The following is a 17,705-nucleotide window of genomic DNA, read 5'->3' as shown; positions in this document are numbered from 1 at the left end:
CACATTCCTTATTCTTGTTTTTGTTCTGAACGGTTTCTTTTCGGAAGTAATGATACTTTAAGAATTGCTTTAGAGGAAGGTGAGGGGTAAGAGAAGCTTCTACAACATGTCAGCAGTCAACACTTGTATCACGGCTCATAACCAAGAATATTGTTTTCCCATTACCAGCCAATATTCAAACAGGAATCATAACATGAAGAACAGGCTAAAATAATTCTATCCAACTGTATGGAAAGGCCTGATTTGGTTGAACTGAACAACTGAAACGCTAATGCACCAATATGTATGTACCTTTAAAAAGGGAAGGAAAAGCTGTCTGACTGTTCAAAAGGAAAATAAAGAACACCACCCAGAAGCAAACCGGAGTAATTATCTGAAGAACCACTTAGCTGTATCTCAGCCTGTTTGCATGTCCTGTTAAAATGCAGCCATTGCTTTTCCAGTCCTCCCATTCCATTTTCCTCCCTAAGTCTCCTTGAAAGTCTGGACCTGCAGAAGAAACATGTCTTTGACAGCCATGCAATTATTCTTTTTAAAATAAGTTAGGTACCAACTCATGTTGTTCCTCAAGCGCAGTTTGAAAAACAAGCATACTTATATACTTTTATGTATAATGAGCACTAAGTAAAGTTTAACTTGCATTTAGCAAATAAATGAAATAAATCCAGCTATTTTTCTGGAATTAACAGAAGAACATGACCAGCTCAGCTAGTGTACCTCAGCTTTATTTCAACAAACACGTTTGTTACCTTTGCATGTTTGTGCACCTGATTTTGCCTCTCCCATTCACAAAAAAAGATCTTCTGGCATAAAATTATACAGCAATATACAGTATAGAAGAATCTGGTTGGAACTGTCAAACGGCATTTGCTCAGAAATATGGTTACATATGAAAACCACAAGTATGATGTTTTAGTTGTGGCACTTTGGAATAGGAGGAAAAAATACAGTTAAGACTGTTTCTATTTCCATATACAACTTTTATTGCAATACCTGTATTCTAAGTGTAGAGATACAAATATAAAATGACCCATGACAGACTTTAAACCTGCCCAAATAGCGAACTAAGAAATTCATTCAGTATTAGAGCCAAAGTTGACAGGACTTCAACAGGTGATAGGAAGCTTCCCCAGTCTCTTTCCAAGAACAACCAGGATCCACCATATTTTTGGTCCAAGATGTATGCTTTAAGTTGGCAGCTGAGTCTATGAACGAGTGTATTTACCCCAGATGTGCAGCATAAACACAGAAGCAATAAAAAGAAGACTCATGACCAAAACTGGAACAGGCCCACTAAAAATAAAGAAAAAAAAAGCATTAACATAAAAAAAAAGTCTGCTTTGTCCAAAGGCTGGTCATTATCAGCCAAGTGGACTCATCAACTCATAAGCAATTGTAAAACTCTTATTCCATTCCCATAGAAATACCTTAAAGTACACAGAAATGAGATAGCCATCTCTATCAAAAACTGCTGCTGCCCCTATGTTTTTAAATATACAGTTTTACACACCCTAAATGTTATGTAACTATAAAGCACAATATAATAACAAAAAACCCCCACTTATTTAAAAAGTAATTAATGGTTCATTATTACTCATCGCTGTGAAAACAATCTCCGGAAAAGTATCATCTGTATTTACTACTCAGATAGCCACCTGAGCAGAGATGCAGTCAGATACAAAAACCAACAGAGTCCTCTAGCGGCTAGTAAAATTTTGGCATAAAATTCGCATTAGCTGTTTTTTCAGAGGTTTTATTTCATTTGGAAACAATGGCAACAGTGGGTGAGAGATGAGGACTTCTGTTTTCTTGAAAAAGATACACAGAATGTCAAAGTTAACTCCATCATTAAATCATTACCTAAAATGTATAAATTAACAAATTTCTTAACTTTTTTCCTTCCCACTTTTATACATTGTTTAGAAACTGTACAGTGATGTTTTTAAAAACCAATTTAATCTTAGGGTGCGTGTTGAGAGACTAAATCAGCTGTTTCACGCTGTTCTGAGACACAACAATTACTCGCACTATTACACACACAATTACACGTACTCAACACTGCTTCATACCACTCACTTCATACAATCTCATTTCTGATTTTCAACCTGCTAGTGGGAGAAACACCATGAATTCTGTCATCCAGCCGGGATTACCCTCCAGGGTACTTTTTATAAGCAGGTAAATGTTACTTGAATACAAAGTAAAAAAGAAACTGAAAATGGATTGAAACAATTTACTAACATATTTTTCTATGAGATCATGGTCCATGTACTTCAAATGTTCACAACTGTAATCTTACACTGAGTTTTAAAACTCAATTATTATCTATCATACTTAGCCTTACTTGGGTATGGAGAACCCTGAACACAGACATAAAGCATTTAGCAAATAAACCAATGACAAAACATGCACAATAAAGAAGTCCGCACACACAGTGACTACATAAGCAAGCCCCGTCAAGGGATATCTTTCACTAAGCAACAGAATGTACTTCTCAATCCCCAGTGTTTTATACATATTTGAAGTTTATGTCCTACATAATATAAATCATAATGATATCAGGTGCACAAAGTCCTTAAACCGTATCTGAATTACTATTTAATTCATTTGAGCCTTTAGTAGTAGTAATACGTAATCTACTCTTTGCCGAAGGCGCGCAGGAATAGAGGAGCACCACTAAGCAGAACAGACCAACGTGGAAATAAACAGGGGAGATTGTTTGTGTGTTTGGTGTTTTTTTTAAACATGCAGATGACATTGATCCCCCTACAGAATAATCAGCTTTCCAATACTGACATGTGTATCTCATTTCCTCCAGTCCCAAAGACAACCTGCTGAAACCCTGCAATTCTCCCCTGTACATCTGAACCTTCTCAGCCCACCACGCAGTTTAAATAAATAAATAACCCGATTCAGGCACCTCTAAAGATTTAGTACTGTGCATTCTCAGAATGCCTTTCATAAGGCTGCATATTATATCACAAGCCCAATTTGATTCTCTATCATGGCTCCAGAGGTGCCTGTAGCTCTTTAACCAAGAAAGCTCAAGACAAGATAAGGGAACCACAGGTACCAAGTGCCACAGAAAGAGCAACAAGTGTGGGTTTAGCCTTCTTTTCAAAGTATGTGATGCTCGACCTGAGTTTTTAGAGAAAAAAATATCACATCCCGCTCTCAACAAGATCCGCCATTGCTCCCTTTTGCTAATACTGTTTTTAAAGACATATATATTTTGTAGCATCGTGTACTACAGATAAATGGACTTTCCTGAGGTGAACCAAACTTGCTTATTAAACATATTTATTATTTCTGTTGTTGAGTACAGACGCTAAATACCTGAAGCATCAGAGGTATATTTATGCACAATATAAAACATAAAACTTTTGATCTAGAGCGGAATTCTCCTGATCATAACTAGCATGAAATAACCTGTTCTCAGGTGTTTTTATGTTTTTTTTTACAGTAATTTTAAGAGCTCATATTTTAAACAACATGAGAAAACACAAAAAAACCCTCGCCACCAGGCTAAGCTTTCACACTGCTTTATGCAGTAGTGATCACAACCATTTTTGAAAACAACTTTGGCTGAAGCACTTTACTGAGGCAACCACAAGCCCTCTATAACCCATTTTCATCTTTAAGCCTACTGAATAGGACAGAGATCATAACAATTGATTGCTATGGAAAAAACATACACAGAAAAATACATGGAAAGCTGTAAGCAAGAAAGCTGCTCCCAAGCCACGGTTCAGAAAATGTTACATCTAGTGTGCAGGTGATTCGTAAAACCAACACACTTTTACAGATTTGTTTCTTCCATTAAAAGCCTGATCATACAGCTACCCGTGGTAGCTTGCAAAAAAAACACTCCCAGTGTTTCAAAACCTTAACATTGGGAACCACTGTGTTACAACATAAATACAAGGGAAAATCTATCTACTGACCTGCTTGTATTGCAGATTAGAACAATCGAGTGGCCATTCAACATCAAAAGTGAAACCAAAGGATTCACAAGGATATTTACTGAAATTGGTAAAGCTGCTTTGACAGCTTGTATCACAAGTCTATTGAAAAAATATCTACCTAATGGTAGAACACCTCTGTTTTTTCTCAGTTTGGTTTTACTCATTTTTTTAAATTGAGCTTTAGTACACCAAACAACACAGAAAATAGTTGCCTTGCCTATCTGCATAGATTTGCTCTAGAACACTATTGTTGCTCACGGTCGTCTTCTTTTTTTTGCCTTGTGTCCTCTCTGGATTCAGAACGGAGAAAGCAAGACCTGCAGTAGCAGAACACCACTACTTTGATGGTTTGCTGTATAGTTTTTGTTTTTAAAAGTGTCAAGCACATATGAAAATGAAAACATGTACGACAACTTCAGAGGAAGGATTACTCATGGAACAATCACTAACTAGACTATCACCAGCCCTTCCCCAAATGTTCTGTTCATGCAGCCAGCAGCAGCCCTCTTAAAGGGCTCCAAAATAAAATACTAATGGATTCTAGAAAAAAGAAGCAATAGGGACATCCCTGAGTGTCTTGAGTCTCTTCAACCCAGTAAGAACAAGAGGCCATGAAGTATAACTCTACAAGAAGCACAAACTCCCACTCAGGGTATGACTTAGCACGTACCCATCAGCTGAAATACACCTTCCACCTTTGTTACCCAAGTATTAGGCTACAAAGCTTCTTTGGGCAACTGATCTGAATGACTCAAACTGGCCAAAAAGTAAAAACTTAGGCTCTCTTTACAGCTTAAGGGACACTACCACCAGATATTTGACTACAACCTTGGAATATTCACCTTGTAAAAACAGAGATATACAAGGTATTGGAATGCTATTCGCTTTGCAAGCTTAGCTAAAATAATTTATCTTCACCTTTTTAATAAAAACACCTGAGATTCTGCAAGCATGTGGCATATCAGTTATACTATGTTTTCAAGGGGCGGCGCAGGATCACAACATATCTATTAGTAAAGAAAAAAACAAAAGTTTTAATTAAAAGAGAACAAAAACATGCACACAGATGCCTAAATTCACCATGACAAGTAATCCTTCCCAACCTCAAAGGGATTGCTTGCAGTCTTCAAAGACCACTTAAGGTAAGTCTAGGCAATTACAAAACATAACTTGTACCTACCTTTTTAAAGCCACTATAACTTTAAAAACTACCTCTCCAGGTTTAAAGATTAAATTAAATAAAATCTTTCATCCCAAATCTATCGAAGCAGCCATCAATTCAGCATGTTTCCCCATGCAGACCAGAACATTGATCTCTCAATTCAAAGACTGAAAGATCACATAAGCAGGTGAAATATATAGCCCCCATGCCTGCCACCACCTATATATTCAACTTACACTTTGAGCCCTGGAGAGTCCTCAGTGTAGAACCGCCACATCCCACCAGTACCTGTGGAAGTGGCACGGCCTGCACTTCTTGTCCCACAGCTGGCATTCTTCCTTTAGGGCATAACAGAAAGAAACAAAGACCAAAACACGTTAGCAGTCTGCCAGCTTCTAGCACTAAGCACCCCAAAAGACTCTGCAGAAGCAAGACACTTGCATCAGCCTGTAGAGCCAGGCAAGCAGAGGGAATCAACCTATGCAGCCAGGCAAGCAGAGGGCACGATGGCTGGCACAGCACCGCCTGGGGCTACAGCCAGGCGCACCGAGGATGGGAGTTAGACCCATAGGAGCCCTGCCCGCACACCCCACGGAAGCACACAGCTCAGCCCATTTGCACCGTCCCTCTGCCCCCCAGCCACCTAGTACAGAGAACAAGAGGGGGGGAAGAGTTGCCTCCAATACGAGGACGCCGCGGGCACCTACCTCTGCCGGACAGTGGAGCCCGCCGCGCGGGGAGCCACGGCCTTGCTAGGGGAGCGGCCGGAGGAGCCGACGCTCGTGGCGCTGGGGTTGGGCCCGGGCTGCGGAGAGAGGCGAGAACCGGGAGGGGGTGAGAGGCGGCGGACACAGCCAAGGGAGAGGGGGCGCCTCAGCCACCCCCTGCCCCGGGCAGAACCTCACCATGGCGACGGCGGCGCTGGCTCAGGGGGTCGGGCACGGCTTCACACACGCTCCCGTACGGCCGCTCCGGCCACGTCCCTGCCCGCAGCAGGCCCCGCCCCCGCGCCGCGCCTCCCGGGGCCTCGCGGCTGCCCGGGATGATGCCTGAGCAGCACCGGCCCCTTTTCCCTCCCGCCCCTCCCGCAGCGGCCGCTTTCCGAGCGAGCTGACTCTGCGCGACCCCTCGGTCGCGCCCGCTCCCTCCCCAGCGGCCGGGCCGGGGCGGCCGAACACGGGACGCGCGGGACGAGGCGCCAGGCAAGCGCCCGGGCCGCCCGGCGGGTGGGGCGGAAGGGAAGGCCCGGGAGGAAGGCTGACGTGTCCTGCGGCGGCCGGTGGGCTGCGCATGCGCGCTGCCGCCCGATACGTGGCCGACCGGCGGGCGTGCCCCCGGTCCGCCCGCAGCAGCCATGGCGGCGGAGGCGGCCGGGGAGGGCCCGTCCGTGCTGTTCCTGCACCCGGACCTGGGCCTAGGCGGGGCGGAGCGGCTGGTGGTGGACGCGGCGCTGGCGCTGCAGGCGCGGGGCTGCCGGGTGCAGATCTGGACGGCGCACTACGACGCGGCGCGCTGCTTCGCGGAGACGCGGGGGCTGTCGGTGCGGCGGGCCGGCGGGTGGCTGCCGCGCAGCCTGTGGGGCCGCGGGCACGCGCTGTGCGCCGCCCTGCGCATGGCCTTCGTGGCGCTGTACGTCCTGCTGCTCAGCGGCGAGCGGGCGGACGCCTTCGTCTGCGACCAGGTGCGGGGCGGGTCGGGGCCGTTCGCCGCCGCGGCGGCGGCGGGGAGGCCCGAGGAGAGCCGGGGATGCTGGCGGTGCTGCGGGGCAGCTGGAGGGGAGGGTAGGCCAGGCCGCTGCCGCTTGGGCTGCCCTGCCGGCTCTCTCCTGGTGGTGGGTTTTGGCGGGAGGAGGCGCGTGGGGAGGTCCCAGGGCTTGATGGGGCCTGGGTGGGGAGGGGGTCTCGGCGGCCTCACAGGCCGAGGTGAGGGAGGAAATCTAGAGCCGCAGCAAGAGGTCCTGGACGAGGGGCTGCAGCTTGACGCACTCGTGGAGCGGAGAGGGAGAAGGCACTTGGCTGGCAAAGGACTGGCTCTCAGGGCATGGCTTTGAAATCGCATGTATGCGCCTGTGGCACTGACACAAATAATGAATGTCTCCTCTTGTTCTCTCTCTCCTGGTTGCACTAGGTGTCTGCTTGCATTCCTGTACTTAGACTGGCCAGAACCCGTAAGAAGGTCTTGTTTTACTGTCACTTTCCTGATCAGCTTCTGACCAAGAGAGAATCTCTCCTAAAGCGTATCTACAGATTACCGCTTGACTGGCTGGAAGAGTACACGACTGGCATGGCAGACTGTATTGTTGTGAACAGCAGGTTCACCGCCGGTGTGTTCAAGGACACGTTTAAGTCCTTATCTCACATAAACCCAGATGTCCTCTACCCATCGCTCAACATCCGTAGCTTTGAAACAGTAGTTCCTGTGGACCTAGCTGACCTGATACCGACAAAGAAAAAGTTCTTGTTTCTTTCCATTAATAGGTATGAGAGAAAAAAGAATCTAGCATTGGCTCTTGAAGCTTTGCATGAGCTTCGAGGAAGACTTGATTCTCATGAGTGGGATGAAGTTCACCTGGTTATGGCAGGTGGTTATGATAAACGAGTTCTGGAAAACGTGGAGCACTATGAAGAGCTGAGGAGACTTGCAGCCAAGCTTAGTGTTAAGGACCATGTCACTTTTCTGAGATCATTCTCAGATGAACAAAAAATCTCTCTTTTTAGCAACTCTGTATGTGTGCTTTATACACCAAGCAATGAACATTTTGGCATTGTTCCTCTGGAGGCAATGTATATGAGATGTCCAGTTATAGCGGTTAATTCAGGTGGTCCTTTAGAATCAATCTTGCATAATGTTACAGGATTTTTGTGTGATCCTCTGCCAACGCAATTCTCTGAGGCCATGGAAAAAATTGTGAGAGATCCTCTCTTAAAGGACACAATGGGAGCAGCTGGGAGAGCCAGAGTTATGGAAAAATTTTCTTCAGAAGCGTTCACAGAACAGCTGTACCAATACATATGCAGATTAACACAATAAAATTATATTCCCATATTATATTTTGCAGCTTTGTATCTCTCCTTTGTATAGGGGACCAGTATTCATTGTGACTATGATGAAGAACCTGGGACATCTGAATTTCCTTGTTATGCTTCTTGTGCTGTCTTATGTCACTTGATACAAAGAATGAGCAAAACAAGTCCCACTGTCTCATTAGAAGGTTAAAATTTTCATGTGGTAGGCTGATCTGCCATCGTAGGAGTTCTTTTGTGTATTGTGCCTTGGAAAAACGCATAGTTAAATGGCAGTAACTTACAAGGAAATTATTGCACGTTTTCTTTAATACTGTACTGGATGACTGATTGAATATATAAAATGTGGATTTGTACAGATAAGTGCAGCTTTATTTTTATGTATTTAAAATGTTCATCAGTAATTTTTAAGTAAAAGCTATCTCAGCTGAAGTATGGAGAGAATTGCACAGTCCAACCAACTGCATGTTTAAAAAAACCAACACCATTAAGGATACGAATGGTATAGTTTTAAAATGATTGACCTTTTACTGTGCTTCTCTTCTTAAATTGCATCATGTAGTCACGCTGGGTGTCATAAACAAGCGTACAGGTGTGTGAGCAGGAGGAAGCTGAGACTAGAATAAAACCAAGGACATCAGACTACCTCAGGCAAAAACGTTAGTGCTGAAATTCTATGTCTGTGCAGATATCTGCAGTGCTTAAGGATGTAATTTTACTTTGAGAGTTTCTGGTTTGTAGAGACTTAAATGGTATCCCCTTTTTTAATGTTTCATTCTAAATGACAGCACACTTTTAAAAAAGGTGTTAAATCTGGAGCAGGCAATAAAGACATTTTATTTTCCCTGGTTTAGAGGTAACTTTTTGGTACAACTTTTCTGAATATTTTAGCTGGAGGATACTTTTCTCCTAATGCAGTGACTGCACATGTGACAGTAATTTGACTTTTTTTTTTCAAGTGTAATACCTGGTTTTGGGCAAGGGAGATCTGATTTTTTTTATCTACCTCTCTTTTTAGTGCATCTTTATTAGTTGGTTGTTCTGTTTGGTTTCCAATAACACGCTTATACAATCCATACAGTTGAATTTTAAGTCTGAAAATGGATTGAGTAACTATACAATTTCCTCATTGTCTGAAATCTATTTTTATCTATAAAATACAGTTTTGTAGTCTGAATTCTGCAATTTGTATTTAAGATAGTGTCAGGCATTTTCACATCTAGTACTTCACAACAGAGGGACCAGTCTTTCTGTTGCTTAGGACTGCAGCCCAGCTCTCAGTATAAGGCTTTTATTTAAAGTAAAACAAACAAAAATCCACGAACAAAGTCTGTCCTTGTCTTTAATCAGGAAGTTGGGATGCTATAGTGCTTATTCATTACAGATTGGGAGCAGGTGGTCTGACAGGCCCTATTTCCAACATTTCTGTTCATGTCAGAAGAACTGGAAAGCCTGAATCTATCATCTCTCTTGCCTGTTCCTGCATTTGTGTTCCTTCCTCACCCCTTAAAAGTTTTCCTAAATCTTTGTGCAGCTTTTTCAGGATGGGCGTAGCAATGAGTGACTGAAGGGCCTGGAGAGAGAGTGTGAAAATAATCTGTGGTCATTGACGTTAACACCTGCAAGACGTGTTTGGCCTGGGTTTTAAGCTCCAGTTAGAAGGTGCAAGATGGTTGGAGCCAATTCCTGTGGTTGCTTAGTTTATGTTACATTCTCCTCTCCAGATTGCACTGGAGTAAACCTGGAGAGCCTAAGGTACATGCCAGTGCACACTTGCCAGCATAGCTGCAGGGGTAGCTCCATTTATGCTCAAACCTTGGCCTCCAGCCCTTTCCTGAGCTGTGTTGCTGGCAGACGTGGGCCTAGCCCTGTGCCCTGCAGCTTCTGTTGACTGGATTTCATGGATTGCACTTGGGCTTGACCTGCCATCTCACATTTACCTGGTGATCACTGGGACTGTCAACAGAATCCGTTACTGTCACCAGGCTACCCTGCTTGGGTACTGTGCCCTGGTCAGTGACATCACTGTCCTGTGATGTGATCTCCTTCAGCTTTTGACTGTCATCCCTTGCAGAGCAGCCCCAGTCTTGCTGCTTCCTCACAGGTAGCTTGGGCCATCTCAAGCCCTGAGCTGACTATCATGGAGCCTGACCTTCAGGCTCCCCATCAGCTGCAGGTTAACTTCAAATTCCTGCAGGAAGCTATGGTCAGCATATAGAGGCGTGGCACAGCACTTCAGGCTGCTCCAAGATCTCTTGTTCCCCATCTTGACCAACCTGAACTAGTGAAAAATGTCCCTGCCTATGGCAGGAGGGTTGGACTAGATGATCTTTAAAGGTCCCTTCCAACCCAAACCATTCTATGGTTCTATGATCTTCCAGAACCATTCAGTGGGGACTGGGCAATGGTATCGGGATTTTAGATGTGGCTAATCTTTACAGTTTATCCAGGGGCTGTATATCCCAATGGACATTGGATGCTCAGCAGTAATCATCTCCCAGCTCTCAGGGTAACCTGAGAGTGGATTGTGACCATGTGGAAGACAATGTCCCTGTGCTCCAAAACCTGATGACTTACTGATTTGGAGCAGTTTTTGAGGGACAACAACTGTGCAGTGGCCAAGGCTGTCTTGCTGGAGCTCCATCAGGGGAAGCAGTTGGCCACTAACTACGCAGTTCAGTTCCTGGAGTTGACTCCGGAAACGGTGCAAGCCATTATGGCCCTCTAAAGTCTAGGGCTGTCTGTGGCCCTCGAGATGGCTAGGACTGGCCTACCCCAGAGCCTGGGGCAGCCTGTCAGACTGGCCTATCACTGGAGAAGCACCTGACTCTGCTGGGAAGAGCGTATGAAGACCTCTGGAGGAGCACCACTGTGTTTTGCTCCACCTTCCTTACTATCCCCAGAGGAGGAGCCCATGGACATAGGCACCCTCCACCTCACTCCTCATCCCAAGAATGAGAACACGGAGAAAAAGGGATTGCTTTATTGTGGTAGCAATGGCAACTGTGTTGTCAGTTGCACCAAAAAAACGCCTGCTCTGACCGTCATTTGGCGCAGGTACATGTGAGGCAGCTGGTGTGGCTGGCAGACTTTCGGGTTGAAAACCAAAGTTAGTGATGAATGGACAGTTAACAAGGTATGGAGAGAGGGAAGTCTGGCAGACAAGGTGGGGAGAGAAGCAACTCATCCCTCAGTTGTATTCCAGGTTCTGGTGGTACGTCAGCACCACTGTTCGTTCTTCTGCTACCTCAAGAATGTGCTACCACTCCTCAGAGGCAGCTTTGATTTTCAGGTGCTGCTTGTCCCAGATGTCATAATTCCTCTCAGTGGGAGTGAGCTGCCTAGAGAAAAAGACACAGGGTCATGGCTCCTGCTTTAGGCCAGGTTCTGGGAGAGTATGGCCCCTCTGGCCCAGAGGCATCTGCTTCCACAATGAAATGCCAGCCAAGGCCTGGGTGGGACTATGAGGCAGGCTGTGGTGAATGCCTTTTTCAGTTCCTCAGAAGCTGCACGTGCTTCTTATGCCCATAGAAAGTGAGGCCCTTCCAAGTGGGTGCTGTTATAGGAGCCACGATACTGGAAAACCCTGTTATATGAACCCTGTTATTTTGTTATCAAAAGAAGTTGCCAAATTCTAAGGAACTCTGCACTCCCTGCATGCTAGAAAGGAATGAGTGGGAAACTGCTTTCTGAACCAGACACAGACGCTATGAGGATCTTGTGATACCATTTGGTCTCTTCTATGCTCTGACCACCTTCCATCGTTTTGTAAATGATGTGCTGCACAGCCTGCTTGATAACTATGTAGTGGTATTCTTGGCATCTTCATGTTCTCCAGTACTCAACAGGCACACAGACTATGCCGGGGAAGTCCTAAAAGTCACTTGCAGCAGTGGTGACTCCATGTCAAATGCCAGAGATTTGCTCTTTTGAACAGCACAGGGTGGAGTTCCTGGGGTACCTGGTGGACCCCAACTGCTGGCATATGGATCCCAGGTAGGTTGAAGCCACCTTAAGCTGGCAGGCTCCTGTAAAGGGCTAGAAACCCCCATACTTCTTTTTGACAAAAAATACGGAGCACTGGCAGTGGAGGTAGAGGGGCAGATCAACCCATGTACCAGATATTGTCCTTGAGATGCTCCTTGAGGGCTGCTGATTTGGAGCATAACAAAGCCTAGATGCTCCCAAAAGGCACCAAAGGAGTTGGTGGGCAGGGGGTGTCACTCTGGGTGCAGAGGAGGTTAGAGAAGCCTGCAGATCTACCTCTGCATACTGATCACAGCTCCCTGCAGGGTTTGGCGTTGAAACAGAAACTGCAGGGTGGCCATGGGGCCAAGTCTTATGACACATAGCTGCAAGGAGGCTGTGGGGGCAAGCCCTGGCTTAGTCTGAGCGCCAGGCTCCATGGTACTCAGCTCAGGGCCTGAGAAGGCCTGAGCTAACTGCCAGGGAGCAGCAAGAGCAAGACTCTTCCACAACAGAGAACAAGCCGGGAGCCAAGGATGGCCACAACGAAGGCTGGGCAGTGATCTCGCTGAGAAGGTGCAGACCCACAGCTCTTGACCTGGGCAACTAGAGAAGGGGTGGTGTTAAAATAAGGTCCTATCACAGTTCAGTGATCATCAGGCAGAAACAAGGTAACATGTCAGGTCCAGGTTGAAACCGGGAAAGCCAAACAGCTCAAGGACAGGCCTAGAAAGAGGTACACCTACAACACAGCTCACGCAGAAACTGAAGGCCCTGGCCTGAGCGTAAATGGAGCCCCTGCACCCATGAGCAGTGGGTGTGTGTGGAGGCCCCAGGTGGGGCTGGTCAGGGCCAGTAAGGCCTGTTGGTTTAATGATTGCTGGACTGTTCAAAGACCCTGTCACTGCCACCAAGCTGCTTGGGTACAGCGGAGTTGTGCCCCGGCTGGTGAGGTCACTGCCCTGTGTGCTGGGATAACCCTCGGCTCCTGACTTATGTGCCCTTGTGGAGCACCCTCACTCTTGCGTCTCCCTGACAGCTGAGGGACTTCTTGAGCCAGTTGTGGTTTCCCTGCGTTATTCAAATGGATTTCTCCTCCATCACTTTTTCCATTTTCCCTTTGAAATTCATGGAAATGTTTACATTCATAACGCCCACTTACAAGGTCTTCCACAGTTTAACTCCCCATTGCATGAAGACCACCTTCTTCAGACTGTTTTGAATCTACCTCCTGCTTGCTTCTCTTTAAGCCTCTTAATTTTTCGTTTAGCAGAGACAGCGGACAACTAAACCCCATCCATCTTCTCCACACCATTTATAACTGCGGTATAGTTGCAAAGGCCTCCCTTTGTGCTATCCCTTCTCACTTTCTCCTGCTGGAGAGGAACTCTATACTGCCTCCCCCAGAGCCCACCTCCTTGGCATGGGATAAAGCAGGAGATATAAAGACGATGGGTTTTTTTCTTGTTTAATTAATCTGCCCTAGGTTACCTCTTGACAAGGGAGGCACAAATCAACTCCTCTTTGGCTCTTTGTGGTTTAGGTTCAGTAATCCTCAGTAATCCTGGGTGGATTGCAGCTTGATGAATAACATTACATCTGTATAAATTGCCTCAGGATTTTTTGCTGTGTCCACTATTTATCTTAACTTTCTGTCTGAAACTGTTGAGTGCGACTGCTGTGTGTGAGGAAAGCTAACTATGTTCTAATACTACATAGTGTCTCAGAGCTGTAACCTTTGAGATTAAAGCTGTGGTTGTCCTTAAATGTTTTCAGATTATGCAGTGACTCATATTGATATGTACTCTTAAGCATCTCTTCATCTAGTCCCATACTATCCTTTCACTACTGCTGTTTTAAAGACCCACACATGAAAACGAAGTTTGAGGTTTACAGAAGAAAGAAACTTTCTGTTTCAGAAGTGCAAGTGCTCAGTCAGTTCCTTATTTTATGCCAGTGTAGCTTTGTTTCCTCTCTACTTCCTCTCCTCCTTTTTGGAAATCCAACAAGAATCTTGATTATGCAAGTAGAATGCATGATGTCCTTGTCAGTGATGAGCCACTTGTCAATTAAATAGAAGCAGCTCCATCATGAGACGACAGTAAGTGCCCCCGTATTTTACAAATCAGCATGTTCTACGGGATATCGAGTACATTTTGTTTTGCTGTCTCCAGACCAACACAATACAAGAAAACAAGGCTGACCAGTGTTGAGTTTCCAAAATGCCAGGTTTTTAAAGCAATAATTATTTGTACCTGTTTTGAACCTGTTTTAGAAATCCATACTCTTTGTGTGTATATCTTTCCTCCTTTCTCCTTTATTTAAATAAAAATTTATTTAAGAGAGTTTTGTTTAAATCAAATTGGAAATGCCTTGTGCAATCTGCTGTCAGAAGAAATATTAAGTATTGGATTAGTACAATTAAATAAATTATCATTAGCCTACAAGAAAATGAAGATTTTAAATTCATATCCCACCAGTGTGATGTGAAGGATGATGCAACAAGAAGAAAATGGTTGCAAGGAGGAAATTCATGTCCTATCCTCTCCTTCCCATATTTGCACATCATTCTACCTTCAGTTACAACTCAAATATATAAAAAGAAGCCAAATAAAGAAGTTGTTTAAAGCACAGTTGGAAAAATACGGTCAGACTGCGTACAGGGATACTACGTGTGAACAAAGGAAGGCAAGGAGAGAGGTGATTAGGCTTTAGAGTTTCTTCACTTACCAATATTGTGGGCTGGAAAGTGGAAACCCACAGTTTTCCTTCTTCAGTTTACCTTTAATACCTGCAGTAAATAAGACAAGCCACAAACAAATAATTTCATACGCATAATTTTTATACACTCCTTTTCAGATTATAAAAAGAAATCGGAAAACCAGCAATTTCAGGATTAAACCAGCCTGCTAATGCTGCTTTTTTTCCTCTCCCCACCCCCTTCATTACTATTTTTTACAGTTTTACACAATACAAAAAATTTATAGATTTTAACATTTACATGGAGCCTATAAAAACCTCATGCTACATTATCATATTGCTAAACTTTATTCTTTTTTATTATGGCTTTATTATTCTCTCTCATGGATGAAATGGCTGATATTTTATTTTGAATTGTAATTTATTATACAGTTAATATCACAGGGGTATTTTTAATGAAACAATAACTGTAGAATACTGAAAAAATATAGTATTATGAAAGGAGTATATTCAATAGCATGAATGTTAACACAAATAGTAGAGAAGGAAATAGACATTTTAATTATAGTTACCTTTATCTGCTTTTATGGTGAAAGTAGAACTTGTGACCCAAAAAGAAATAAATCAGAGGTTAGTCTCTGTTGATTTATGGATGTGCAGTTCTTCAGTGCCAGTTATTTTACGCCCAAGATCAACCGAGCTGATTCCAGATTTTTGCACTCTTAGTGGTATGGGAAAACCAACAAGTTTGACCTCATGAACCCTGAGACAAATCTATTAACATTATGGTATCTTTATGACTCCAATTCCTGTGCACTGAAAGAGAAGAAAAATATAACGATTGAGAAAATGAATATAGAAATCATTTGGAGTTGTTTTACATGGAGAAAGGGAACAAGAGTTGCTAAGTTTTAAAACCCTTACATAAGATAATCAATCACTGGGAGATTAGCCTTCAAACAACCTACACTACAACTATAGGCGCCTACCATATTTTAATTTAATGAACTTTTCCCCTCACAATTATACACAGAACTCCTGCACTGTATAGCAAGGTTTGTAAAAGACAAAAAATTGAGAAGCCCTCTTCAGTTATTCCCAGGCAAAAGTAAAAAAAAAAAAAAAAAAAAAAAAAAAGCATAATTCTTGGTTGTGTCTCTAAGTATTTACAAGTGTGTAAAACAAATCACAGCAGCATCACACCTTGTCTGATTTACTCTTTTTTAATCTTGATCCTGGCCTAGGATTAGCACTGTAAACAAACCTACAGCTGAACAAGGTGCTATGTGTAGTAACAAACAAACCTTGTAATGATTGATTGCAGAAGGAGATCCTGACCGTCACCTCCTCTAGGAACACAGGGCAAGAGGACAGAGAACTACGGAAGCATAAAACCTAGTAGGAATGTATCTTGCATTGGCACCCCTCTTCTAGCACCTGGCACATGAGACAGACCATTTGCCTCCTTCATCCCCCTTTTAAAAAAACTTTTCTTAACAAAGTGAAACCCAAGAAGACTAGCATGGCAAAGGACTGCTCAGAGGGTCCTAGTGAGTGGAGCTCAGCAGGGCATTTGACCCTCCACCAAGGGGAGAGAGGTCCAAGCAGAGCTCCTACAGGAGCAGCACAGGTCATGCAGCAGCTGAATGAAGATGCCTGATGTTCTAGTGCGGGCTCATCAGTGATCAGGGAGAATGAAGCCATCTTTGGTGCTAACGAAGGAAACAGCACTCAAACAGGCCAGGAAGAAATCTGGGACCAGCTCAATCCCCCAGCTATCTCAGTTTCCCTCCAGTCAATCCTTTCTCTTACCTCTCACCACCTGTCTGGATCCAGTCTATCAGGATAGAGTTAGACTGCCAGGGAGCAACAAGGGCCATTTGGTCACTAAGGGGCAGGGAGCCAGGAGCAATGAGGTGGGCATCCCACAGTATCCAGGCAAAGTGAGCAGGGCAGGCCTGGAGACGGCAGGATGTGTGAATTACCGAGCATAGCTGTTGCACAGCTGGGAACTTACCTCAACAGAAAGGGAACCAGAAGGTAGCCTTTGCTCTCGGCAAATGGCTGTATCAGCTGGGTGAATGAACTGGCTGTGTAGCTGTTGGTCCCCGAGTTAATAAAAAGAATGCAAATATACCAGCACGGCTCAGCCCAATGTAGAGTATAAAATACAAAAAACAAACAGGAAGAACTCTGAAGAGAGCTGTGGGCTTGAGTGGCTTTCAACCCACATATTCTTTCCCGGAGGCTGGGAACACCCAGCATCATGATGGTGAATATATTATAGAGATTAGTAATGGAAATCACATTTGTGTTGTGACTCAACTGCTTATTACAGTTGCGATACTCTCCTAAGTATGATTTGTACCTGTATTGTGATTTAAGTACATTGCTGTATCACTCTGATAGATCAAAATCCCATGTAACAAAAAATAACTTAAAAAACCAATGGGCTTGGTGTTAAACATTAAATCCTTCATGCATGGAATATGTAAAAGAACCTGGTCAGAGAGTAGCATGTGCCCTGTGAGGAGAGGCTGAGGGAAGTGGGCTTGTTAATAGCAGCCTTCCAGTTCTTGCAAGGGGTTACTGGAAAGAAGGAGCAAGGCTATTCACCTTGGTGTCTAGTAGGATGACAAGAGACAAAGGGCATATATCAAATCAAGGAGGGTTCCAATTGGATATAAGGAAAAACTTCTGGTCACCGTGAGAACAGACAAGCCATGAAACCGGCTGCCCAGACAGGTAGCACAGTCTCCATCTTTGGAGGTTTTCATGACCTGACTCAATAAAGTCTTGAGCAGCCTGGTCTGATCTTGTAGCTGACCCTGTTTTGAGCAGGAGGTTGGGCTCTGGCCAGAGAGTATGAGTGGACTACCTCATAAGTCA

The 17,705-nt window shown here is 44.4% G+C and overlaps 2 protein-coding genes across 2 annotated transcripts; one reads left to right on the top strand and one right to left on the bottom strand.

Moving 5' to 3' along the window:
- Positions 1-716: 716 nt before the first annotated feature.
- On the bottom strand, positions 717-6,095 carry SEC61B (SEC61 translocon subunit beta). Its single transcript, XM_050891703.1, has 4 exons — positions 6,033-6,095; positions 5,835-5,932; positions 5,364-5,465; positions 717-1,293 (listed from the first exon to the last, which is right to left on the bottom strand). The coding sequence occupies exons 1-4, from the start codon at positions 6,033-6,035 to the stop codon at positions 1,206-1,208; spliced, it is 291 nt and encodes a 96-aa protein (XP_050747660.1). The 5' UTR covers positions 6,036-6,095; the 3' UTR covers positions 717-1,205.
- Positions 6,096-6,499: 404 nt separating this feature from the next.
- On the top strand, positions 6,500-8,506 carry ALG2 (ALG2 alpha-1,3/1,6-mannosyltransferase). The gene is made up of 2 exons (XM_050891988.1): positions 6,500-6,808; positions 7,255-8,506. Exons 1-2 carry the CDS (start codon positions 6,740-6,742, stop codon positions 8,155-8,157), a joined length of 972 nt encoding a protein of 323 aa, XP_050747945.1. The 5' UTR covers positions 6,500-6,739; the 3' UTR covers positions 8,158-8,506.
- Positions 8,507-17,705: the final 9,199 nt, after the last annotated feature.

Source organism: Gymnogyps californianus, chromosome 2, assembly GCF_018139145.2.
Source record: "Gymnogyps californianus isolate 813 chromosome 2, ASM1813914v2, whole genome shotgun sequence".
Taxonomy (NCBI): domain Eukaryota; kingdom Metazoa; phylum Chordata; class Aves; order Accipitriformes; family Cathartidae; genus Gymnogyps; species Gymnogyps californianus.
The sequence above is the reverse complement of the archived record's forward strand: the minus strand, read 5'-3'. Positions and strand labels throughout refer to the sequence as shown.

Coding starts and splice junctions, on each gene's coding strand:
- SEC61B (XM_050891703.1), bottom strand. Junction 5,466..5,834: donor GGCTCCACTGTCCGGCAGAG/GTAGGTGCCCGC, acceptor TATGCCCTAAAG/GAAGAATGCCAGCTGTGGGA. Junction 1,294..5,363: donor GACTCTCCAGGGCTCAAAGT/GTAAGTTGAATA, acceptor CTTTATTTTTAG/TGGGCCTGTTCCAGTTTTGG.
- ALG2 (XM_050891988.1), top strand. CDS start 6,740: ATGGCCTTCGTGGCGCTGTACGTCCTGCTGCTCAGCGGCGAGCGGGCG. Junction 6,809..7,254: donor ACGCCTTCGTCTGCGACCAG/GTGCGGGGCGGG, acceptor TGGTTGCACTAG/GTGTCTGCTTGCATTCCTGT.